At 42.1% G+C, this 25,534-nt stretch overlaps 1 protein-coding gene across 6 annotated transcripts in view; it reads right to left on the bottom strand.

Annotated features, from left to right (window-relative positions):
* mtus1a (microtubule associated tumor suppressor 1a) overlaps positions 1–25,534 on the bottom strand; it is a 29,190-nt gene that overhangs the window by 1,651 nt on the left and 2,005 nt on the right. Inside the window, exons 1-15 of one of the 6 annotated variants that reach the window (XM_039812794.1) lie at positions 24,704–24,890; positions 21,261–21,333; positions 19,250–21,170; positions 18,748–18,982; positions 17,174–17,407; positions 15,887–15,979; positions 15,310–15,429; positions 10,026–10,243; positions 4,956–5,022; positions 2,188–2,402; positions 1,864–1,969; positions 1,539–1,612; positions 1,306–1,401; positions 439–555; positions 233–330 (exon numbers count right to left, since the gene is read on the bottom strand). In XM_039812794.1, the coding sequence (XP_039668728.1) occupies positions 233–330; positions 439–555; positions 1,306–1,401; positions 1,539–1,612; positions 1,864–1,969; positions 2,188–2,402; positions 4,956–5,022; positions 10,026–10,243; positions 15,310–15,429; positions 15,887–15,979; positions 17,174–17,407; positions 18,748–18,982; positions 19,250–21,170; positions 21,261–21,289 (3,623 nt within the window). In that variant the 5' untranslated portion in view covers positions 21,290–21,333; positions 24,704–24,890. Of the gene's footprint in view, positions 1–232; positions 331–438; positions 556–1,305; positions 1,402–1,538; positions 1,613–1,863; positions 1,970–2,187; positions 2,403–4,955; positions 5,023–5,694; positions 5,911–7,476; positions 7,610–10,025; positions 10,244–13,865; positions 14,468–15,309; positions 15,430–15,886; positions 15,980–17,173; positions 17,408–18,747; positions 18,983–19,249; positions 21,334–24,703; positions 24,891–25,534 lie in introns of those variants that run through there. The other 5 variants (XM_039812792.1, XM_039812791.1, XM_039812796.1 and 2 more) reach the window with 5 other exon arrangements.

Below are 25,534 nucleotides of genomic sequence, written 5' to 3'. Positions count from 1 at the left end.
TAGTAATGAGCTCAGGCAACATGATGTCAGACTGGCCAGCTTTTGTAATTGGGTGATAGGGTGGCTCACTGATTAATAGTTATTAGAAAATGATGCTGGTCTATGGCACAGAGGAGCAGGCATTTCATTGAATAGGGTGATTCAAAAGTTCAGTGAAGCTTAAGGAGTGTGAACGGAGACGGGCGGTTAGATGCTTCAGAGTGTAGTTTCCATCCCTACGCACGTGTCTTACCTTGACAGTGCAGCGTGTCTTTCCATGCGGGCTTTGAGGTCCTCATTCTCCTGCTGGACCTTGTTAAGGCTCTCATCCAACTTCACATTTTTCTCCATCTGGAAAGAAATAAAAATCCACAGAATGATTGAGTGATGGCAGTGGGTTTTATTTAGCAGCAGAATTGCTCGTCTCAATGCCCAGCAGTCATCCCCCTCAGGTCTCACCAGTTTGTCTATCTCCATCAGCTTCTTTTCCTGCTGGTGGAGCTGTTTGTTTTTAATATCCAGCACCACTTTGAGGCTCTCTAGCTCCTGCTCCAGATACAGGGCGTGGGAGTCCTTCTGCGGGGACAAATAAGTAGTGCCCAGAGGTTCAGGGACTTTCAAAAATACTTCAAAAATGAGTACAGCAAGCCTCATAAATGTCATGTGGCCATAAATCCAGAAACACACAACAGAGGGCGCCATGAATCACTTACACATTAATCTCTGCTCTGGGCTCACGGGGACAAAGAAGCTTAGACGTCACACATGACATCAAAAAATTATAAACATGCAAATAATGTGTTCTGCATGAAGGAAGTGTTTAAACTACTCCTAGTCTCTCTTTTTTTTTTTTTAACTACGAGTGGTCAGTGTGTAACAGTGAGCTGTTGCTACTGCTGTTCTTATCTATTAATAGGAGATGTGGAGTGGTAGGGTAATGTGAGGTAGTTACATTAATGACTCTGCTGTGCCAGGGCAGAATGCCGGGTACATGGGGCAGCCACTTAACACTGATGAGGAGTGGCATCCTCACTGTACAACAGCACTCTGGGAAAATTAAAATCTACACTCTGGGCCCAGAGGGAGGGCAGTGTTGTAGCTAACACATGGTTTAACCCACACTGTTTTACATAGTAAAGAATGGTTGATTGACCTTAATAGACAGCTCTTAAAAATAAGGTTGTGTCATGATTTTTGTTTGTTGGTAGTTTATATCTCTGGTAAAAATTGTTTTGTCACCTTTTATGCTTAAAGGAAAGCAACACTGGAGTCATGAGATGTTTCTTAAGTGGAGCTCTGCTATAATAAGCACATTGATAAGATTACCTGACTCTTATCGGCCAGCTGTTTCCTCCTGTTCTCCTCTGCAGCTAGCTTCTCAATTAGGGCATTGTTCTCCATCGTCAGCTTTTCAATCTGTCCCTGTGGATGTATGCAGGACAACAAAGTCACTGAGTATACTTCAGTCACTTTTATACACTAGCACTCATCAATTCATAAATTATCCTCATGTCATGACATGCTATTGTTTGTGTGAATATCGTTAATAAAAAGCTTACAGATAGAGCGTCTCCTGTCTCTTTCAAAGTTCTTTCCAAAGACTGCAGCTCCTGACTGTGGACCTTTCTGAGCTCTAAACAAGTTTTATGACATCAGAAATATTTTAGAAATCTCAAAACTGTACAACAAAGCTCAAAGCTAATCACAATGTAATCTTATTATGCAATACAAAAATGCACACATGCACATTTGTTTATTGAAGTAGAATATCCTTAGTTAAAATACACCCAAAGCTTTCTCAGCTTGAGTTTGTAGAGTTTCAAATAATCTTATAAAACTCAGCATCAGAGAATGGATCAAGTTTCATGAATACTGTTGACTCACCTTCCAGTGACATTTCATACTGCTGTTTCACAGACTGCAGCTGTTCTGCGTGGCTGTTCTCTAGTTCCAGCTTCATGACTTCATGATTGTCTTTAAGTTCTCCCATCTTTCAAAAGAACACAGGATAGACTTTTTAGAATAACATTGAGATGGTTCACACTTATTTTCTCCTGACGCACAGAAAAGTTCAAAACAAACAACTTTTTTATTGCATCAATGACAGAAAATTAACAAAGAACGCCCCACCCTCCACTTGTGTCTGAGCCTTTAGAGAGAGCAGCTTTCATTACATTAATTTAATAACAAGGTGGAGTAGGGACGAACCTGCTGGTGCAGGAGAGACCTGCACTTGTCAGTCTCCTGCTGGTAGCTGAGGTGGACCTTGTCCCACTCGGCCTGGTAGAAGGCCTGCAGTCTCTGCTCCAGCTCGGCCAGGTCCTTCTGGTGCTGCTCCTGCAGTGTGTGCAGGGCATCCTCCAGAGCAACGCGCAACTCATCCTTCTCCTTTTCCAGGCGTTCAGATGAATGGACGGAGCAAACTGGAAATGAGAAAAACCCAACTTATTTTATTTTGGTAAAAGGGTGGCAGGACATTGGCATGGTGTTCAGGGATTGTATGCAGCTGTGTAGAGGGTAAGGAAAATTTTTATGAGTAACTGCTTGTGTAAAAAAAGAGATACGTCCACTGAAGAACTGTTTAGCAAACTTCTCTCTTGATGAAATTATGTGACACTAAATACGTTCCAAAAAGGAATGGAAAAACTGACATTCAAGGGGAGGTTCCTCTTGCACTTGACTGCAAATGTTAACTACACCGCAGTTATTTATAGGCAGATGGAGATATGGGAACAAGTTTCACAATCTCTTGAAACCAGCAACATAAGTAACATTTCTTAAAGCAGGCTTGTTCCCTCCACACCTGGTCATTTTTAAGTTTGTGCAATTGGTGGCTTTCATTTTTGTTGTGTAAACCAGTCTCAATATTTCCCAACTGTTTCCAATTGCCAAGTGTTTATATCTGCTCTGGAGTGGGTGGCAGTGACAAACTCCATAACCTGTCTCCAGTCTCAGTGCTTGTACACAAACACTTGATATTAATTGTGAACTTCAACTCACTAGAGAAGTCGCACCAATTGTGTACAGTTAGAAAAACAGCTGTGCAGAACAAGAACGTCTGCTGTCATGTTAAGCAGGTGATTTTCTTTCAAAGGTTTGGTATTAAATACATGGTATGACAATAAACCACAACTACTTAGAGCTTGAGACTATGTATGACTTCAGTAGTGGGTGTAAAATAATATTGAACGCAGATGTTGCTGTCCTACGCTACATGTGTGGCAGAGACATTGACTGTATTCACCAATCATCGGGGCACAATAAAGGTACATGTACTATTCCCGAATAAAGGTTATTAGTTGAAGGTTCCTCGTTAGCCATGAGTGCAACATGCAATATCTTTACTGGTTCACACTTATCTGTATTGAGGGTTGCAATTTTAGTCATGTTGAACAACTTTGTCACAGACAAATAGTGCCAAATCCTGTTGATCCAATTGCGTATTCCTGTTGTCTGGTTGTAAATAAAGTCCCAGAGTCTGTGTTTTTGCACTGCTAAAAACTGAGCTACAGTATAAACACGGCACTGCATGAGCATGAAGATTCCCCTTCACAGATCCAGGAACAGTGGCCAAGCCAACATAGGGACAATCTATCAGGCTTTGGCATGTACAGCTCAACAAACGGAGCCCAGAACTCTGCAACCATATGCAACAGAGATTTGGTATATTAGCCTTTCTAGTACTAACCCAACTCACAAAAACACCTCATGGCTCATAGGTGGGAGGACGGCCAGTTAATCTAAGTTAGCTGCAGTCAACAGGGTGATGGGGTTTGGAAGTGTCACAGATAACGCAGAGGCTTTTTTTTTTTACGTGCGAAGAATGACAAAAGGGGGTGTGGTCGTATAACAGTTTTGGCTGTGGCCCAAGACTGCAATTTATTGCTGTATGAGGAGTGAGATCACTGTGGCAGCAGGCAGGGATGCAGGCGGAGGAGGAAATTAACTAAAAGCAGACTTATAAGAACGTGTCTGGACTTCAAACATCTTTTACTACACATAATCCAAAAGGTCCATGTGAGGTCAGTGTTGGTCTTACAGCCTCTCTGAAGTGAAAAATGTGTTAAAGCACAGATATAACAGCGCTCAGCATGTAAGAGCAATCATGTGGAAGTCCCGAGGCTGTGAGGGAGGGGAGGAGCCACAACACTACTGCTGCTGCCTTTAGTAAGAGAGATGAAAGCTGGTGTGTGAGCGTAAGTGTGGCTGTACGTGCAAGGCTATTCTGTGGGAGAGCACACAGGCTAGACAGAAAACATTGTCCCTAAGCCTTCACAAGGCCTCAGGTGGTGTGGCATTCCACCACTGGGAGCCCCTCCTGTGTGGGTGGGGTCAGAGGTCAGCCTGCCACTCCCTGGGGAATGGGCCGAGACCACTTTACTCAGCAACGCTTAAACACACACATGCCTTCACACGGTATGTGATTTTCAGCCGAGGACAAAGCAATTAACAAGTGGAGGAAAAGCATATCTAAGGGTATCTACGTGGTGGGCAAAAGCAAACAGGAGCAAGACCTCCTCTGCTTACAGTTAACCCATCTCAGCACACACCACTTCAAGGCACAGCACTAAACTATTTTATCATTAATACGTAAAATAAAGATTACATTGAACTGCATGACTGTCAGTCCAGAAGGTTATTTGCGCAATGTAATGAATGGGTGACTAAATTCATCAATGTAGAATAATGCCAAACATATTATAAACATCTAAATTAAAGTACCAATGAGTCAGATCTATAACTGCATTAGATCACAGCAACACAATAAGTGAACAAAGTAAGCAACTAAATACTCAAGATGAAAAAATTGCAAACAATAGGAACACTGTATTGTCCTCATTATCTATACAAATATTTCCTGACTTGTCATCTAAGGGGGACTAAAAGGGGAACTAAAAGCAGACCCTAACCAGAAGTGTGTACTTTACTGATAACAACTTTAAACACGGCTGTGTGACCAAGGTGACCTAACTTACCCAGCTCTCCTCGAAGGTTGCCCAGCTCCTGGGACAGATCCCTGCACTGCCTTCTGGCTTCATCACGCTGCAGAGAAAAAAAAGTAAACAGTCATGCACATGCTCATTAAGAGGTCAATGCAATTGATGAGCCTAAATCGCCACATTTCAGATCACAAATGAGCAGTGCCAGCATTATGAATCTAAAAGGTTTTTCTCTATTAGAAGAAAGGTTTTGACAGGGCAACACCCTGACACATATCTGATAAATACATATTCTCCTTATTCGATATTGTGTTTGACTACCAAATGCAAATACATTAACAGCACCACAGCAGCAAGGGAGGAAGACTAAGGAAAAATACCCATGCTGTCAGTCTTAGCACATGCCTTCTGTCTGCCAAACTCTTTTACTTCTCCCTTTCTGACTCAGTTTTGCAGTAAAGAGGAGGCTGCACTGTAGCTGCAGTGCTCCTCCAGACTTCCAACTGACGCATCCAAATCCAAAAACTGTTTACCTCTCATGCAATACCTATCTCTGACTATGCTGATTCACAGAAACACCCTGACACACTAAACAGTACATCACACAGTCTGCCTAATTCAATTATGAACCCGTGACAGAATAGCCAAGTAGGATGAGCCAAATATTACTTCCCTGATCAGTTTACAAAAGCAAATATAGTCCACCCTGTCCTGCTATGCCCCAGATCTACATCTATTCCTCACTGCAGAGTAAAACAATGGAGAAGCCAGTTACCCGATCTGCAGCGCAGGGAGCACTAAGGCACGCTCGGCTGCCAGAACAGCCCATGATCTAGCCTCAGTCTGAGGCTTGGTAGCCGGAGTCTCCCACCCCCAGCTATGGAGAGCCAGTACTCCAGTACAAAGAGTGGTCCAGGTGGACGCACCACCTCCACACACCACCTCCCAGACTGCTCCGACTACATTTGTGGCAGGACTGAAAAAGCCGCTTCACTGGCTGTGGAGAGTGACTGCAGAGTGCATTACCGTATTACACCTAAAAAAAAAAAAAAAAAAGGAAAGGGGGCAGGCTACAGTGTGCATAGGAACAGCCTCCACATCAGCGAGCTGAGGTCACTTTAAGACAGCACTAAAGGCAGCCAGAGTGGAGCAAACGGATAAATTGTTCAGAGCTGCCTGACATCAGGCTGATGAGAGCAGGACTTGTACTGTGCAGTGACCTTCCCAGGAGATACATGGAGAGGCTTCATTAGCACCATCCCCCCACCACTCATCCAAACCTACATTAAATCATTCCCTCACCCCCTCTGCATCACTACCTTACAATCGGCTGTGCAGCTACAGGCTTCATAGGTACAATCTCTCCATTACAAGATGATAGAATTCTGAGACAAATCATATTTCCAGCTTCTGTGGGAGATTTTACAGTCACTGTATAGAATCAAAGAAAATGATGTCACTTGTTGACTAACCACCTTGGTAATCATTCCTCAGATTGCATTAGAAACCACACATTTTAACCATCTTGGTAAAGGCTATGCAACTCTGAGGGACATCTAGCCGAGTGCAAAGAGTAGACATGACCCCAGTGTATATCAATATGATACCATGTCAGGTGTAGAATAACACTTGATGCTAGACTTAAGATCAATGACTAATTGCTCCAGATCAAGTTACATGTACAAGTTCCCAGAAATATTGTGAATATCAGAAAGCAAGTGAGGTAAAGCGAGCTATTTGGGAATGTACCTACATTCCTACACTGAAATTCAATGTGTTTTAAAGCATTTTGCTCTTTGAGAGAAGGTATGTCGAACCAGGTCCAGTGCTTACACTCTATCCAAAACAGATCATAAGAAACAGTGCTCAGCCCTTGCTTAGTGTTTGGCTGCTGTTCATAACCATATCACGTCAACAGCTGGGACATTCTCACACTATGCTGGCAAGGACCTGCCTCCTATTCTTGGTCTGATGAGTGGCCACCGGATTCCATTGCACACTATATGCACACAGACTCGTCCAACAACACACCTGCCACGCAAATCTGTTATTCTTGTCTATTTAATTGAGGTTTTGATATTAAATGCAAGTTGTGTGCATTTAAGATACTGTACTGTATTAGTGTCCACTGGAGGGACAGCATGGACAGCAGCACATGCTTTAGTCAAAGTTGAGTAAGTGAGAGGAACAAACTGTCGTGGTTATATTTGTTGATGTAATCAGTTTCACAACCAGTGCCACCCAAACATGAGTCAAACATCGGTGACTGGAGATCACACACTGAGCCTTAAACACCAGCTGTCACATTACATGGGCCAGCATGTGATACATGTTCTGTATGACTACAAAAATCCATCAGTCAATAGTCTCCACACTATTCTGAAAATACATAACTAGAAGCTGTCTACACCCATATGCACTCAAGTTACAACAGGCAAAAACAGTTGACGGTTTATATGGCTCCTCAACAGCTGAGGAGACACTTGACTGCATAATAAGAATACCTATATTTTTTTCACCTTTCCGGCAGCAGAAATTAAGAAACAACAGTACTCACTGAAGCTCACTGAGGCTAAACTTGGACTGATTTGAACTCTTGTCACAACTGCAACTATCCAGAGGGCTGCCACAAGGGATCTGTCTGGTGTCAAACTCGGGAGTAAGGCAGGAGTAAAGGGAGTTGCAGTAATCTAGGCCAAAGGAAATAAATGCATGAGTGACTTTCTGTATTACAAATTAAAAAGAAGCAGTGGTTCACTTTTCTGAAATAGTTCTCAGCTGTACAGACCATGTTCACACATTTGTTAAATTCTCGTCAATGAACATCCCCTTGTTTCTCAGATACATGTTTCACGTTAGAAGCTAAGAGACTCTGTTTTTTTTCCTCCCGAGTCCCTGTGGCACTTCCATACAGTAGAACATTGCTTGCAACAACAGCTTGTTTAAACAAACTTGCGAATTGATGGATTCACCAGTCACTTTTCACTTCACGGCAGCAACAAACCAGAAGGAATCAGTATAGCAGCAACAGGTTTATGATCCCTCACCCACTAACACTGCCGTTTTGTGTGCTGGACTGCTCCACTAAGCTGGAAGCACCACAGCTACAGTAGGGTTTAAAATAGGGTCACTACTGTAGTGATTTTCCTCTGCAGTCTGCTGTACCTGCAGTACAGGGATGCTAAACAGAAAAAAATATTTATATTTTTACTTTTTACAACCTCATCACTGTGCATTTAATAGATTTGGCCTCAGCTCCCTGTGCTGATGTGTCAGAGACATAGCAACAATGTCAGATAAGGTCCACTGGATTGCAACACAATGATGGAAAGTTCCCAGCGACCTCTGGAGGGAAGTCCTGGCAGACCTGATGCCTGACTCTGCCCCTTGTTCCATGTGTACTCAAAACAAGATTAAAAACGTCATGTTATTGACTTAAAAGTACTAAAATCTAATAAATAAAGAAAAAGACAAAGTGGCTTATTAGAGACATCTCAACACTAACATTCTAAGTACTGTATTTATGAAACGTGGATGAGGGAAAAGGTTGAGTTGTGTAATTCTATGAAGTAAAGACAGGGTCATACAATTAAATAGGAGCCACTAAATACAATCTTGTCTTAAATTATTTTATATTTGGATGGTACATTGCAGTTGTTTCACTCAACCAACACATATGGTGGGGAAATGTTTGACAAGGACACCTCTAAAGTAAACCAGAGGGACTGAAATAGCTTGTGACCGGCCACAGAGTATCTGATTTTTTTTACTAACTGCATTGGGCCAATTTAATTCTATTTTATAATTCACTCATATTAGACTGGAGAGCTTCTCATTAAATATACTTTAGAGTCAGAGCACCAAACCATAATTTTGCTTTGACAACAACTAAATGAGGGAGTATGATGGTTGGGGGTCAGGTGGAGGGGAGCGGATAGGATAAGCCTGTTTGTACTGCACTGTGCGAAGATTAATCCCTCAGGGCATTCAGTTCCTGGAAGCCAATCACATGGTACCACTATTAAAACAGATCCAAAACAAACAGTAAGTTTAAACATCCATATTTTAAAAGGCTTCCAGGGTCATGCCAGACTACCTGAATAACCTATGAATCTATAAAAAGGTACAACTGAAAGACTTGTGGTTAGCTTTTAGACAGAAGCCAGAATAAGTTCAGCTCTTCTGTTAAAATGCAAATCATGCTGCAATGAAAATTCATTTTTAAATTTCTCTTTGATCCAGGATTGCTTCAGTTGTTCAGTGGACGACAACAGGGTCGTTTTGTGTTGGACAGCTTCCAAGTATGTCTGTGTGTGCAGACCCTCATATACCCTTACAATCACCGCCCCCCCCATCTCCCCTTGCTATTGCTGTAAATAGAAATGCCATTTGGTTTGCCCTGTATTATCAACACAGGATTTGATGTTGCAACATTTATAGTTATGTCATAAAGATACATTTAGACTTTACGTGTACTAAACCTCAAATTGTAATTTTTTTAGATCAGGAGGTGATATGTTAAGAGTCTGAGATCAAGATGATCCGACTTTTACTCCGGACATTTTAGCGCTGTTGGCATTTCTGTGTTTTTACCACTGTACGGCTGTTTTTAATCTGTACATGCATACTGTTTTAATCTCAGCTTTCTATGTAAATAATGTAAAATGGAAAGCATAATGCAGTAAAAATATGATAGATTTCTGAATTATATTATGGGCATGGTTTCGACTAGATGGAAAGATATAGTGATTTCTTATAGATAACTGTAGAGATATATTATACATATTACATACATGTGATAGCTTTTTATACTGGGCAACCTAGTGCCATAACATGGTAATGTGAGCCACATTCTGACTCAGCCGTATTACAGGAGTAATAGAATATTGAATATCAACGATCACAAACTGAACTAAGCCAGTGATCTCTAGAAGTGTCCTGATTACTTACAGCAAATATTACCGCTATAATATGCAGCACGTCTTTGCTATTTAAAGAGGTCTCTCTACGTTTCTCTGAAAAAAGGTTGGTGAGGCTGCAAACTGCTTCATTATTTTCTCTCTTTGCCATGTCCATGCTGTTCCCTCATGAATAAATTTTTCATACCTCAGCCAAAGCTTGCTGCAAGACGATGGCGACAGCCTCAAATCTGCAGTTACTAGCTGCCAGGAGTCCTCTGAGCTGCTGGATGCTCTGGTCCTTCCTCCCGCCCTCGGCTGTGCTCGCTGGTACCACATCTACAGCTCCGTTGCGCTGATTTGGTTGAGACGCTTGCTGCTGAGGGTGTTGGTGGCGGGAGCTGGCCTTGGGCTTGTTCTTGTCCACTGTGAAAGAACATGTGTTGAGTGTCGTGACAACGTTGATCATCATCAAACCCCCCTCCATTAACTGTTACAGCGGGTCTGACAGCAGCACCACCCACCCTCTACACTCCTGTCAGGGCCAGAGATGCAGCAATCTCCAGTGTCAAATATATTTCTGCAGTCCAGAACTGTTCTATCCAATCAGCCAGTCTGAGGATTCCCAGCACTGATCCGACAGCCCAGACATAAAAATGGATCCTCTGAATGCAGTTACTTTTCCATATTCTAATTCAATCTATCTAGTGCTCTGCAGACACTGGTCACCGAGTACAACTTATTTTAGTGAGGCCGTACTACTGTAGTTTTGATTTCCATCAGCTTTATAAATACATCACCCCCACACAATAGCTACCGTCAATCCTACTAATGAAGAACATTTTGTTTACTCTGCTAGAACGCGGACATCAGAACAGAGGAGCACAACTCACTACCTCTTAACTTCATTCATCATTGATATCGGGACATATCTGTGCGTTTCTTTGAAAGCAATGTTTGTCAATGAGGAGACTGTAGTGAGTGTCATGTAACACAGCAGTGAGAATAACCTGAGCTATATGGACAATACCAGTGAGTGGAAAGTACCATCAGTGGCTAGTGGGGAAACTCACTCAGCTCTGTCCGCTGTTTTAGATGACAGCTGTTAGAGACAATTATAATTAAAATGCAAATAAATATTGACATAGTGAAAAGTGAAAACAGTAACACCAATGACAAATGTACTTTAAATAAGGTTGTGTAGATTAATCCACCCTAGTGTGCTCCCCTGATACAATGTACGCACAACCCCGGCCCATGAAGTGTTTATATTCCCTTCCTTTATGAACCTTGGGAGCATAGATGCACTAAGCAGGGTATCATTTTAAAACATCACAACATCCCAGAATAACACCAGCATGTAACTGTGGGGTGTAGACATCATTTTGAGCAAAATAATGCTGAATTTACTGGATGTCTTTCAAATTAAGACGCCGCAGTTTCTATTGGCAGTGAGGGGAAGGTATTTAATATTAACATGAAGAAATATCTTCCTTGCCTACTGTAGACAGCCAAACCAGGAGCTGCAGAGTGAACAGCCTGGCCTGATTGGGGCAACACAATACTGCAGAGAAAATAGCATTCCAGGCTGGCAAAGCCAACAGAGGGAACAGACCAAACTGAGGAGTCACGCCAGCAAAAAAGTAAATAAAAACCACCTATGTGATAACAGGATAATCAGATTAATTTCATCTAAATAATTATATAATGCATTAATGCCAGACCTGAGTTAACATAGCTCTGTATCTGGATGTGCAATTCACATCTCTCTGTCTTACAGCCAAAGTAAACTGTTCAGCATGAAAGTAAGGCACAGCCTTCAAGACAAACAAGACAATGAATTTCAGAATGTGTTCACTTTTGCTTTCACTTGGTAAAATGTTTTACATAAATGTTCTGAAGCTTGTACTGTGCACAAGGCTGTTTTCAATATTTTGTGTTATAGGGGACCCAGATCATCCAAAACAGATTTCCATCTCAATCTCCTGACTGCATCCTCCTAATCTACATGTCATTATTTTTACACTACGAATTGATGTTTTTCTCTTTTATTTTTGCTTCATGTAGGGTACACAGATCCAAACAAACAGTTCAACTGTGCTGCTCAGCTTAAATCGTTTCGATCGAGCTGCAGTTCAGTAAACCTAAAATGGGTTTTGTTTAAATTAGGGTGCCCTCTGCTGGTTGAGCAAAGAGCACAGAAGGCACAACATCTTAAGCTGCATTACAGCCAACATGTAGGACAAACATGCCTGCATAGAGAATCAAGCCAACATCAATGACAAACTCAGTCTGTCGAGCTACTGCAGAGTGGAAATATCTACATTTATATTATATCCCTCTGTAATGTAATAGTTAATTTTTTTTATATTTTTATAAATTTATTCTTTTTTAACTTAAAGCAACATGTAGTTACTTCTGTTCGCTTGCCCTCCTGAGACATTTAAAAAAGAAAAGTGGGATCATAGCCATGTTCGTTGATGCCACTTTTAACATGTCAATTTAAAGAGAAACTGACAGACAGAAATCTTTCCAAATATGTTTATGGAATATGTTCCCCCAGCTTTTATCTTGTGCTTGCTTTCAAGAACAGATGTGGACATTGTGCAACAGATTTCTGCTAAATCTAAAAAATTCATGAGCTCACCTTTTTAAATAATTCAAAGTGGTCTAAAGAGGTGGACGGTTCAGAGATTAATGTAGTGAATTAAATGGCAAATCAGCCCGATTTTCAGGCTACAGTATTTGCTTACCGGTAATTTAGACGTTCATTTCTTCTGAGGGTTGCCCAGTGTAATTCTAACACTTATTCACAAAACAGAAATAAATATTCACACATTCACCAATAGTCTAGGAATTAGTACTATCCCTGGCTTTATCATCTCATATTTTTAACAGTATTTCTAACTAATGTGGTTTTTGTTTTCCATAAACATACTAAGTAAACTAATACTACTACTCTGCGCTTTGAAAGTGACTTAATATAAGCACATGGACAGTCTCTGCCTTGACTGCTGTTCCATGGCAACAGAAAACCTGCAGCTATTTTCATCAAAGTATCTGAACAAAGTTGATGACACATGTTGCCCTCTTTATTTCATATGTCCTCCCACGCTCAAAGAAACATTTTGTACCAATTCAACTAGTACGCTTAACATCAAAACGCTGAGTGATTTACTGACTCCACAGCATAGTGCTCTGCTGCTGTAAGGGGATATCACACCATAGCACAAAGCATGATGGGTGATAAGACCCCTCACAATCAGGCACTTGTTATAGTGCTTGGTTGACACAATAACAGACAATCATTGTCAGTGAAACATTCACTGTACACTTAAAAAATACATAAATAAGAGTTTAACTAACTGAGGCATGGGACATATTGTACATACTAAAACCATGACTTGCTTTGAAGTAAACTAATAATAATTCCCTTTGTTTAAATAAGACATAATCCCATTGAGTTATTAAAGCCTTTGAGACTATGGATCTAAATTGTCATATTTGGTCATAACAAAATTAAATTATATTCAAAAACAGGAGAAGAATGCTTTAAATAATGTGGGAACCCCAGGAAGCTAATGTGTTCCCACAGACCTGTTCAACAACACAACAAGGTTCCCATGGGGCAACCTAGAGACCAAGAACCAAAATAACCTTGGTCCATCTCTGTGAGAGTGAAACAGGAGTACTGGGTGTTCCAGTGAGCAGAAGAGCAAGACAAAGTGCCTCTTGACATACAGTCTTATAAAAAAAGGTCTTATAATGAAAGCCATTCTGAAATGTCAATATGACAAAAAAAGGAGACAATTTGTATGCTACAATACCTCTGCTCAGGGTGACATGTTTTGGTGACCAAGGTGGGTAAATGAAAGATGAACCTCCTGCTTTGCAGACTAGTAAATAGCCATCCTAAAATTAGATTTCAGAAACCGCTAACTGCGCAGGTCTGAGTGAGAGGCTAACACGGCAAAGCTCGGTTTAAGTATTATAGCACAGATACCCCAAATCAATAACAATGGTTGGTAGAAACATTTAACTGACAGACCTGCTTGGAAAACCACAGCGTTCTTCCTGCATCCTGACAGCAGCTGAATGCTGCGGAGTAAGCCCTTGGCTGTCAGACGCACGTGGATGTTCGACAGGGAGAGCTTCGGAGACCATAACATCTCTCAAAAATAAAGCAACACAGCCACTGTTTAATTACTTTAAAAAATAAACAAGTTTCCAAATGCAGAAGCTTGATGCTGACTATGAACCACAGGCGATGGTGTGCCTCATTGTATCATGCCTCAGGTAACAGCAAAACTGACTATAAATAGAGCAGAAAATAAATAAATCAATAAAAAAAACAGTATAAAGAGTTCGACCACTGAGACAGCCTTGAAAAGAGTGAAGGCACCCAGTTCAGCATGGCAGGTCTCCCAATTCAAAATCTAATTCCCAGCTGTGAAGGTTGGAAGATACAGAGAAGGTGAAAGGCTGGCCAGTGGTTTTGTGGCACAGCCTGATTGATGCAATGGGGGCAGAAAAAAAAGGGTAAAAATCCCTTAATCCTCTTGGTAAAGCCAGGCTCCAGCCATTCACCAAGCACATGAATCTCTCACAGCAGAGCAAAGCAGCATCTCCAAGCTTAATGATGGCGGTGCTGTAGCAGAACCAAGATGCTAAAGAGAGCAGGGAGGGGGAGGGGGGAGAGAAAGGAGTGGGAGGGGCTAACAGCATCACTGCAGCCAATGGGATTTAAAACCCGCCCCCCACTATTTCTCTCATTTACTCGCTTACCCCAGCAGTGGGATGGGGAGAGATGACAGACTTCTTGTGGTTTTGTCTGATGAGCTGAGCTTAAAACTGCTTGGCTGGCACAACTCTCTGTGAAAATGTGACCTTAGCCATTATTAGCTATATGAAACATATTTAATCCAAGACTCAAAACAATGTGCTGACCAAATTGAGTTTTATAAAATGCAGAATTTTTTTTTTTCCAGTCGCCTGCGACTCAGCTTGTCAAGTCAGACTGGTCAAAATGGCAGAGTTTTAGACAGAGGCTCAACGAGCGGTATACGATCAAGCGTGCTAGACAGTCACTGAAGAGAGGCGTTAGAAGAACAAAGCAGTGAACTGAACTGGGCATTACTGTCCATCCACCATATCTACATGAGAACAGAGGAGTTGATAACTATTTTGATAACCTTATTTAGGTCAGCTTTAATTATTACTGTGCACGCTGAGCATCAGCAAGTGTTTTTTGGACTTATGTGCCCCTGGTTTCGCTTCATAGAATGCATACAGGTTGCCCTACATTATTGCTGGAGCTTGTTGGGACTGTATGCAGCTTAAGAGGGTGACTGGCTACAACATTTATATTATGAAAAACCAAACAGGGTTAGCACGGTATAGCAATGGTATACTATACCATTATTACAGAAAGCACAATAACCTAAATATGTAGTTAAAACACAGATAATAATGGAGACAATTTAAACTCTTACCAGCTCCACTTGAAGTGAGACGTACAAGTCTTGCAGAAGCGGTCCTCTTCAGAGGACTGACTGTAGAGTTTGAAGCACCTTTGCTGGAGGAAGGTGCAGGTCTGCATGCTGTGGCCAAAGCTGTTACGAGCCGAAGATCCAGGTGAGACAAGCAGCTGGAGTTAATCTGACTCATAATGTAGCACAGACTGGCAGCTAGCCACAACCGCAGACAGCTTTTATGCTAGAACTAATTCATTAGGTTAGAGCAAACATATTGTTCAACTGAAATAAACGATTGGATTGCTGAAAAAAAACCAATGTGATTACATTAGTAAGTAACAATAGCTTTTTGTAGTTGAGTGTTTTGGGGGAGATTACTTTCAATCAAGTCAGATTCAACAGGGCGGTCTCCTTATCATAGTGAGTACTTGCCAGTGTTTGAGATGTAAACAACTTTACACATGAGTTCAGAAAGGGAGTCTTCAAAATGTAAGCTAAATGGCTTAAAAATGAGACACATCCGTGTGTGTGTGTGTGTGTGTGTGTGTGTGTTTGTGTGTGTGTGTGTGTGTGTGTGTGTGTGTGTCTCTCTCACATGGTCCAGCGTTTTTCCCAGGGGTTGTGACGAGTCTAGCTTTTAGCACAACAGTTTTGAAAGGGGATGGTTTATGTGCAGCTCCTCCAAAAACTGTTGAACAAGTAGAGAAGTGCTGGTTAAATACTACAAATCATGCTGCAACACTTATAAGATCGCAAAGCACAAAGATGACGAATCAGATTAACACAGGGTGACGTTAATCTGATCCATAGCAAGAGGTAGCAAATATAGGAGCACATTTCAAAACAGTAACTGAATGAATACCTAGCATGTAAAACAAATATTGATGTTGTCTCAGCTAAACTGATTAAAATATTCAGAAGCTCAATACTTCACCATGGACTCAACATTGAATCATAACCAATGTATTATGATTCAACTTCCAGTCTCACTTACGTCTCCAAAGCTTTCTATCTTTTCCATTAAATAAAGATAACAAAGGGATGACACAAAAACGATAGGATCCAATGAGCAGGCATGTCAAGAGGGTGAGATCACAGTTGGATGCTGCACTGCCCTGTGCCATTGAAGAGGAGCTGTTGAAAATATGAGCTGGAAATTCAGTCCAAGTGCAGCTTCGAAGTCCTGTGTAACCAGCCATTGGTTTTAAATCTAAAAATTATAATAGAAATGCGGCTCCTTTTCTGCACCTCACACGGCATCAGTTGTAGTGTATGTCTGCTCACTTTCCTCCAGGCAACGCTATGTGTGAACTAGAGTGGAATAGAACCCGTTGCCATGACAACCATACAAGTGGGAGGGGGCCGGTCTCCAGTTTGAGAATAGGTCCTCTCAGCCAAACCTACATGCTGCTGAAGATGCTGGGAGGAGAAGAGCCCACTGTCTAACAGCACTCCTTTTCCTCATACAGTACATCAACACACCACAGAAGGATTTGCTGGCAGTGGACTGGAGTTCAGCTCATTCACACAGATTTTTGTGTACAGAGCTTAAAATAGGAAAAAGCTAAAAAAAACAAAACAAAAAAAAAGTCAATGTTTTTAAGATGCCAAGCTGATGTATCTTGGCAGATGCAGAGGTATTACAGAGACAGATTTGCCCCAGGGAGATTAACATCCAAGCCCAGGCCTGAAGTGGGTAACTATTTGGAACAGAGGCCCCTCCCCTTCATGTCCAGATGTGTTCTTAAAAAGCACAATGAACGCTGTGAACACTTAGCCCTAGAAAACATGTGTACAACACAGATTTTATACCTTTATGTAATAGCCTGTGGGGACTGAACATCATATTTCTAAAAACTATGTAAATTCTTGTTAGGCTTACCTTGTGTTCTTCCAGCACCTTCACTCAGCTCAGAACAAACCCTGGCCACAGTAAGGCTCCTGGATGGCCCTGGGGTCTTGTGTGGTACTGGTAGTCTAGAAGTAGGAGGAGGGCCCATAAGAAAGGGTCGAGTGGGAGTATGAGGAGGTTGGGATCCATTTTGTTGAGGCTTAATACTTGCTGTTGAGACAGTTCCAAGGGATGGCTCTCCTTTTGCCTGCACTCTGTGACTGCCTGGGAGGCAATGTAGCACAAATAAATCATTGAAGATCAGCAGCATGGATCCTGTTATTAAGTGCAAATACACATACTGACCTTAGCAGTGTATTGGTCATAAACCTAGTACAAAGGCACAAACGCGGGCAGTAAAAATATCTAAAGAGCTCCCAAACAGGCCAAATCAGGTAGTAGTATAATGAGTCCTTTTCATGGGATATTTAAGATACATTTTTCCATAAGCAAAACTAATGAAAAAGAATGTTTAGGAAACAATCTCTATTAATTAACAGCTTACCCATTTCTTGTTACATTTAATATAGAAATTGTACAAAACCTACCTGCATGTTTCTTACTGACTACAGCAAACATGTTAAATATTATCATATAAGAATCTTGCAGTTTTAGCAAAAAAAGTGCACCCCGGTGAAGTGTCCCTGTAGCTGAAGCATGAGAAGGTTAACTTTTTAACGGTTTGTTTTACTGTGCTCAGGGCACTTGTTTCAAACATTGTGTTCTCACTTTAACACTACTGGTGAGCTTAAAACCTCCCTTTCCTTCCCCTGCTTTTTCCACTCGTACAGATGGCTTCCCATCAGAGGAAGAGTCCCCCTCCTTCCCCAGAACTCCTCTTTCTATAAAGAGCAATAGGGCAGAGGGAGCTGGTTGTTTATCCACAAGACCTGGACAAGAGACCGGAGGTGACATCTGTATCCAACACTGTTCCTGTGGGACATGGCTGAGCTCATCAGCACGAGATGAACTGCTAAATGCTACCCTCTGATGGGGCAACTGCTTTACTACAACCTGAATTATTGGCATGTCTAAGTGAACCAGAGCTACGCAAACTGAAACTTAAATAATAAATGAATTATTTGTACGGCATTTTCATTATTTCTGAAATGATGATCAAACTGTTTATTACTCATCTGGAGAGTATATAGCATTATCTTATAACATTACTGTGTTTCTTTGAAGGATCCTGGTGTATCAGCTTAAGTACATAAACCCCCCACAAACTCTGGTGATGCCTTCAATCCTACATGGCCCTTCAAGTACACGCCATGTCAACTTCTTTACTGTGCCTGGTTGAAATTACACCTCGGGTTAAACAGAACTATTGCACAATTCTGTGTACACAAAGGAAATCATTAGCTCTCTGCTTAGTCAAAGGCAGGTCATGAGACTTGGAATTGATTCTAACAAATTAATATTTATTTACAGAGACTTGTGAAACGAATGAAGGACAACTTGCCCAAGACCCTTGCAATGTTATCACAGGCTCAGCTTAACTGGATAACAAAAAAAACTCAAAGCATGTACAGTATTTAACATTGCCCAATTAATACGAGTCTTACCTGTGCTGCTCTTCTGCTTGGACTGTGGCGTCCCTGCAGCTTTGGAGGTCCTGTATTCGTCCCTCCCAAAGGTTCCCTGCCTCTGCCTGGTTGATGGAGTGACTGGTCTGGGACTGGCAGCTGGAGGTAGTGAAAGCGGTGCTCCTCTTGCTTGTCTAGGAAATGCCTGTGCTCGAAATCTGCTCTTACGCTCATCCCACGAGGCTCCCGATGTTGACGATTTGCTGGACTCTGCCTGCAAAGAGAGACATTTCTCACTCAGTCCCTCAGCTCTATGCAATTGGCTCTGATGGTTCACAACACAAAACATTTTCCCAGAGATCCCTGCCAGCTCCAACCAAATCGGTGTCCAAAATTCTTTGGATTTAATGTGGCTTGGATTTAAAAACATGAATAAGCATTACTTGAAAAAAAAAAGTAATAATAATATATAATATAATAATAATAAAGTAATAAAGTCTTGCTGAATTTTTAATTGTTCACATTATAAGTGCATACTCACCACCAGGCTGATCCTCTTAACATCTCTTGTGGAGTTTTCAGCACTTCGGTTTGTAGCCTCAGTGGGAATTGTCTGTTTATTCCGAGAAGAGCAGTCCAGGTGCGCTGATTTGGTCTGGCCAAGCTGGGTGTTAGCTTTGTGAATGGTGAAGCTATTAGAATGCTTTACAGTTGTTCTCTTCTCCCTGGGTGGCCTGGAGGACACTGCTGAGCTCTCCGATGAGCAGCGAGGCCGCGTCTTGAGAACAGCAGGCTTGTCCTGACCTAAAGCTGAGCTGGCCTTGGCGTCAATTTTGTTTAATACGCCCTTTATTGGAGTTGGTTTGTGATTCGTTTGGCCACTTTTGTTTTTATCAGGGGATTTTTCTAAGGTTGACAAGCAGAAGGTCTGGTTGACAGAATGCTGTGCTGCAGTGCCTGCTACTTGGCTTGAGGCTGCCTGTTCGGTTACAGAGCTGGCTTTACTGCATTGGACTGCTGAAGCATGTTTATTTGCAGGAGGGTGCTGGTAAGGTGGGGATGCTCTACCCTTCTCCTGCCCATCCTCAGTAGTATGCCCAGATGACTGTATAATTGTCACGCCCAAACTGGCAGCGCCTGTATTCACACAACGCTGGGCATCATTGACCATTTTAGTGGTGGCAGAGAGAACTGCAGTGCTACTCCTCAACTTGGCAGGAGTAACCCTGGTAGTTGCAACTCTATGTGCTTCAATGTGTTTATTGTTCACATTAACGTGAGATGGTTTGAGCTGTGAAGCAGGGCCTGGCACTATTCTTGTCCCGACTTTAGATTTTACACTGCTGAAGTCTGACTTGGGAAACTTTTTAATTTCCGTTTTCTTGACTTTGCTGTCTGAAGGCACCAGTCCTGCAACCAAATGGTTATGAGTCACAGAGATTTGCAGCCGTTTAACAGGGTGGAATCCTGGGCTGCCTGGGTTTTCAGTGCAGGGAGACTCTGAAAAGGAGGGGAGGCTGGGTATCATGTTCCCAGTGTTTTGTACTGGAGTGGAAGTATGAACGTCCTTACCAGTGTCTTGCACAGCCGACACAGTGGGCACAACATTTTTGCCTTGATCTGGTATAAATGCTTCAGGGAAACGGGGCAACAGCTCTGCTTCAGCAGGAGCAAACTGAACCTCTTTTCCATAATCTGCAGGAGATGTTTCACAGACAAAGGTCATCATAAGACCACTCTCATTCTCACTTGGCAGAGCTAAAAGAGAGTTGGATGTTGCCTCATCATTCTCCTCAGTGGGGAGCTCTGCCTGAATGAAAGTCATGCCAAGACACGGAGGAACTGTATTTTCCTCAATGACTTCTTCTGTGGATTTTTCAAGGAGATCCGACCGAGTGGTTGACAACAGGTTAGATTCCGCAGGCAATGCTGGATGGCCTGCAGCCAGAGAGATAGAGGACTCCTCTAGGGAAGAGACTAACAAGAGTGACTGATCCGCCAGACAAAAACTGTTGCTCCTTACAACCATTTCCCCAGAGCTCAGGGAGCAGCAGTCATTCTCAGCGGATCCTCTACGGGAAGTCTCCCCTAAACTTGGCTTCGCTGCACTGTTACTTCTATCATCTGTGTTCTTACAGAAAGTCTGATGGTTATCTGATCCCATCTCATGGTTGCTCATCAGACTCAAATTTCTATTCCAGAAATTCCCACTGCCATTAACAGGTGTGGCAATGAAACTTTGGTTCAGGTTCATGCTTATGCCACAGAATACATTATCCTGTGGTAAGGTGATGTTGTAGGAGTTATCCACAGAGGAGCCGTCACTGAGGCAGCACTCCAGCATGTTGATGTCAGGGGAGCTGTTGGCTTCTCTGTCACTCAGGTTTGAAATACTACTGTTGGAGTCAGGTGAAGGCGACAATGACGAGTTGCTGTAATGACTCTCAAGGGAGAGGGCCTCTCTGTGGGGCAGGGGAACTGTGCTCTCAACTTGGTCGATGGAAAATGTTGTGTTTGACATTTTGGAGTTCAGTCAGGAACTTTTTTTTTACCTATTCTGTTGCTCTAAATGCCCGGACATTCATTTAGCAGAACAGTAATCCATCAATTTTGTTGATCAGATGTCTGTAAAGGAGGAAAAAGCCAAATATTTTAAGCAGGTTACTACACAATCCACATTTTTGTAATTTCACTGAAGACTTGTGCCCAGATATTCCCGTGTAAACTTTAGCTCATGGCTTCGAAAAGGCTTTGGTCACTGTAACAGTAGCTGGATACTCTAATTATTTATGACTTAGCTCAATGAAAAATGCAAAAGTCATCAGGATCATGTTTAGGGAATACAGCTGTAATCCAAGTCTGTCTAAATTATCTCCTAGTTGTGCTATGTGCTACAATATGTTTATCATTAGGTTGTTGAATATAAGATTACCTTAGTATCTGTACCCTTTCTAAAGATATTTTACCAGACACACCTGCTGTTGCTGTTAAATCATGGTTTCAGAAAAGCTTTAACGTGAGGTTGGACCAGCAGTTACAAGCCATGTTTTTCTACTCTGAAATGAGCCAACATGGGTTTGGCATGAGAAGTAAACAGCAGTCTTAACTTCTTTGTTTTGTACTGTTGTGTTTATTTAAGCTAACTGGGCTGCTAAGCTTGCCAGCCGCTATTACGACAAAAGCACCATTGTGGTATGTACCACCGGAGAGTATCAAGTCACCAACTGCCTGAGAGTGTTTCAGTATGCTGACCCCAGATGCTGATCTCAGTGCATATAAGAAAATTGAACACTTGAGCTAAACTACCTGTAGTGCTATTTATCAGCTGAGATTGTTATGGCATAATTTTCCCAATGTTGGAGATATCGGCCATAGAGGTCTGCCTTCTGTTGAATATAATTGAACTAGATGCCACTTGGCTTGTGACGCTCAAAGCGCCAAAAAATAAATAAATAAATAAAGAAACGGCAATGTCTTTTTCCAGAAATCAGGACCTGATTGCTCAAGATAATCCACAGACCTGGTTGGGAGCAGTTTAATGTAGGAAATACTTTCTTTTTACTGAATTACACCTGCCAACCATTAGCCTGGTCCTACCAGACTCTGGTACATTTCATTTGTACAGAGAGTCTGGCCACTCTCCATTGACAAGTGTTAACTTCCTTGAAGGCGGGTACTTTGTTAAAGATTAAAAACTATTGGATCTGCCCAGAGCCATGCTGGATCTACCAAAACCAATTGCTAACATTTGGTCGTGAAGTTGGCTTAGCATCGCTAGCGTTAGCCTTAGCCAACTCCTTCACCACTAACGGAGCGAGCTGGAAAATCTAACTCTTCCCAAAACCCCGTGGGGAGGAGGGCCACGACATCATGGCCACCAACAAAACTCAGCAAAGATTGTTCCTGCTCGGACTTTAACTTCTGGATATTCGGCAGCGTTGCCACAACGGACCAAATGGCTTCGCTCGCATCTTTCTCCGCCACCATTACGGAACTACAACTCAAACTAGCGCAGAACCTCAACGTCATCGTTCTCAGCCACTCCCTCTGTTCGCTGATTGGACCGCCAAAGATTTGGCCAGAGAAAACCCAAGAATATACCGCAAACCCAGAAGACGTACTGAAGGAAAAGGAAAATTGAGCGGAAGTACAGGGAGGGCAGAGCCAGGCTAGCCATCCGTATCACCGCACAGAAGAAAGCAGACTTTTTTGGTGCTTTGAGCACCACAAGCCTAGTGCCGTCTAGTTCTATTACATTTGAGAGAAGGTAGACATTTCTCAGCCAATCTCTCCATCACTGGGCAAGTCACCAAAGCAAATCTAGATTGATAAATAGCACTATGGGTAAGGAAGGAAAAAAAATATTTTTGATTTTGTGTTGAACTGTCCCTTTAACATGTTTCTATTGCAACAAGTTGGCATTGTCTGTCTTTCCCGGTTGTCCTCACCCCAAAATAGTGAATGAAACGGCAACATATAGCTTGTTTGTTGGGAGAAGATTTGTGCATAGTCTGCTGCACTTCTGAATGGCTTAATAAGGCAGACAGTATACTGATTAAGGAAGCAGGGGCTGGATCAGTGAAGCTACATGACCTTCCCAGGAAATGCACAACAAAATGCAGAAAACATAACCTGTTATGTTATTAAAATTATGACATTATGTTATGTTAAAAAAAAAAAAGGGGTTTCTGTTGGTTGCCAGAGCTAAAGAAAAAGAGAGGGTTAATAATATGCAGCATGTTAACCTCATGTTTCTTTTTTAAGTGGCAGCCTGCTTGCCTTTGGCTCTTCTCTGCTAAGACTGAAGTTTGTTCTGCAGCCATATCAAAACGTCATGCAGCAGTTGATTGGTCTGGGTGTCAAATAAGCCATTTCTTTCCCTATGTATAGAAGGTATAAAGTGTAAAGTATAGAGTTAGTGATGTAACTATATAGTTAAAGAGTCATAGACAACTGTAAATATGTCTAAAGACCTGATAATACTAGGGTTAGGCGCAGGTCTGAAGTGCACAAAATTATAATTACATCTGACAGTTTTTTTATAATTAACCAAAAATATCAGCCACCTTTACAAACCTATTTTGCTAGCACATTTACTCAATCAGAACCTAAAAATGACACATTCAGCAAGTGTCAACTCATATGCTTTGATATTTTTCTAACCGAGACACTGTAATAGAGAAATCCCAAACACGTGGTCGACTATAATTCTGGCCCCAACCTAGACATGCACACTTTAAAATGTTAATTAGAAAAATGTTCGACCTTAGGGCAATATTCAGTCTGTAGTGACAACAGCTACACCATAAATCAAGTCCTGAGCTGGAATATCTGAGCGCTACTCTATTCTTTAAAGGGATCTTTCGGTTAAACATCTGGGAGAATTACATTTTTTTTATATATAAATATGCCAGAATAACTATTAGGTGTTCATATTAAATCTGCCTTACTTTCGACATCACTACTGATAGATGTATCAAAGCAGCTATGCTTTTATCAACAATCCATATCTGACTGAATAATGTGTTTGTTTAACAGGCAGAGAAACAGCACACCTTACTGTCCATTACAATCTATGTACAGTCAAATAAAATATACAGCCTTGTCAAACTGCTGTGCACATTGAACCTTGGAAAGAACTGCCTCTCCCAACGCCACTGCAGTATCGTCCCACACAATATAACAATGCAGAACAGTGATTTAGCTGGTTCAAATCGTGATTAGGCATTAACTTATGTAAAGCACAACTGCACCTACGACAAACCATGACTTGACAATGTTTATGGAAAAATAAAACCACGAAAATAGGCTACAAGACACTGAGCCAATAATAGAACAGGTCATCAACACTTACCTTTGACTAAAAAACGGATCAACTATGGTATGAACTAACTCAATACTGACACAATTGTCCTCTCTATTCAATAATAAGAGAAAAAGAAAATGCCTCCACAGTGTGCTGTGTTGCCTGCTGTTATCACGTCAGTTTACTCACTTTTTGCAGGTTCACCCAGCTCATTTTACCGTCTCAGAGACAATCCCATTACGGCTTTCCTACCAAAGCGCTAAATCCAGCCAACTGGGCAGGCAGTGGTGTATGAGTGTGCTTCAGCTAGACAACCGTCCCACGACTCCTCCCTCCTTGTGCTCAGAGTCAACCGTGCATCAGTAACTTCACAGCCTGAATGAGGGTGCCCCCTGTGCAGGCATTAGATTCTGTTTTTTTCCCCTCCCCTCCCTGAGGTAACGTGACTTAGTCCAGCAGGCCTACTGCAGCAGTGGACAGCAATCTCTCCAACTAGCCACAGTGTCAGAGACCATGAGTGACTGCACAACGCTCCCCAGTGCAGGCATGCCAAGGTCCAGCTAAGGACTGTGCTTCAGTGTAGAGCTCCAGTCCCAGGTTAACAGAGGGAGCAAGCAAGGAAAAAGCAACATGTTACCTTATCCATGCCGAGCCCAGTTCTAGGGGAGTGGCCACGGCCTGCCAGGCTGCGTTGGCATTCACTGTTGCTAAGCAGCCAAAGTGCCTCTTTTATGAGGGAATGGATCAGGCTGCTTTTTTAGTAAGGGATAAGTGAAAATGGGAGCAGAATGGCGGGAGGCCTGGGCTCCTCTGGGAATGTTACACTAGGACAGTTCCCAACCACAATTTGCATAGAAAAACAAATCACTTCCATCCAAGATGGCAAGACGCATTACAATGTTGTTTAGAGCTGATAAGTTCTCCGAAGTCCTCCACTGATGTCACTGTCTGATGACACTGCCTCATGTTGTACACAAACAGAACGACACTTGACCCGGACACCAGTCTAAGACCCCTAAG

This window comes from Perca fluviatilis, chromosome 10, assembly GCF_010015445.1.
Source record: "Perca fluviatilis chromosome 10, GENO_Pfluv_1.0, whole genome shotgun sequence".
In the NCBI taxonomy this organism is placed as follows: Eukaryota; Metazoa; Chordata; class Actinopteri; order Perciformes; family Percidae; genus Perca; species Perca fluviatilis.
Note: the sequence above shows the minus strand (reverse complement) of the source record. Positions and strands in the feature narration are given on the sequence as shown.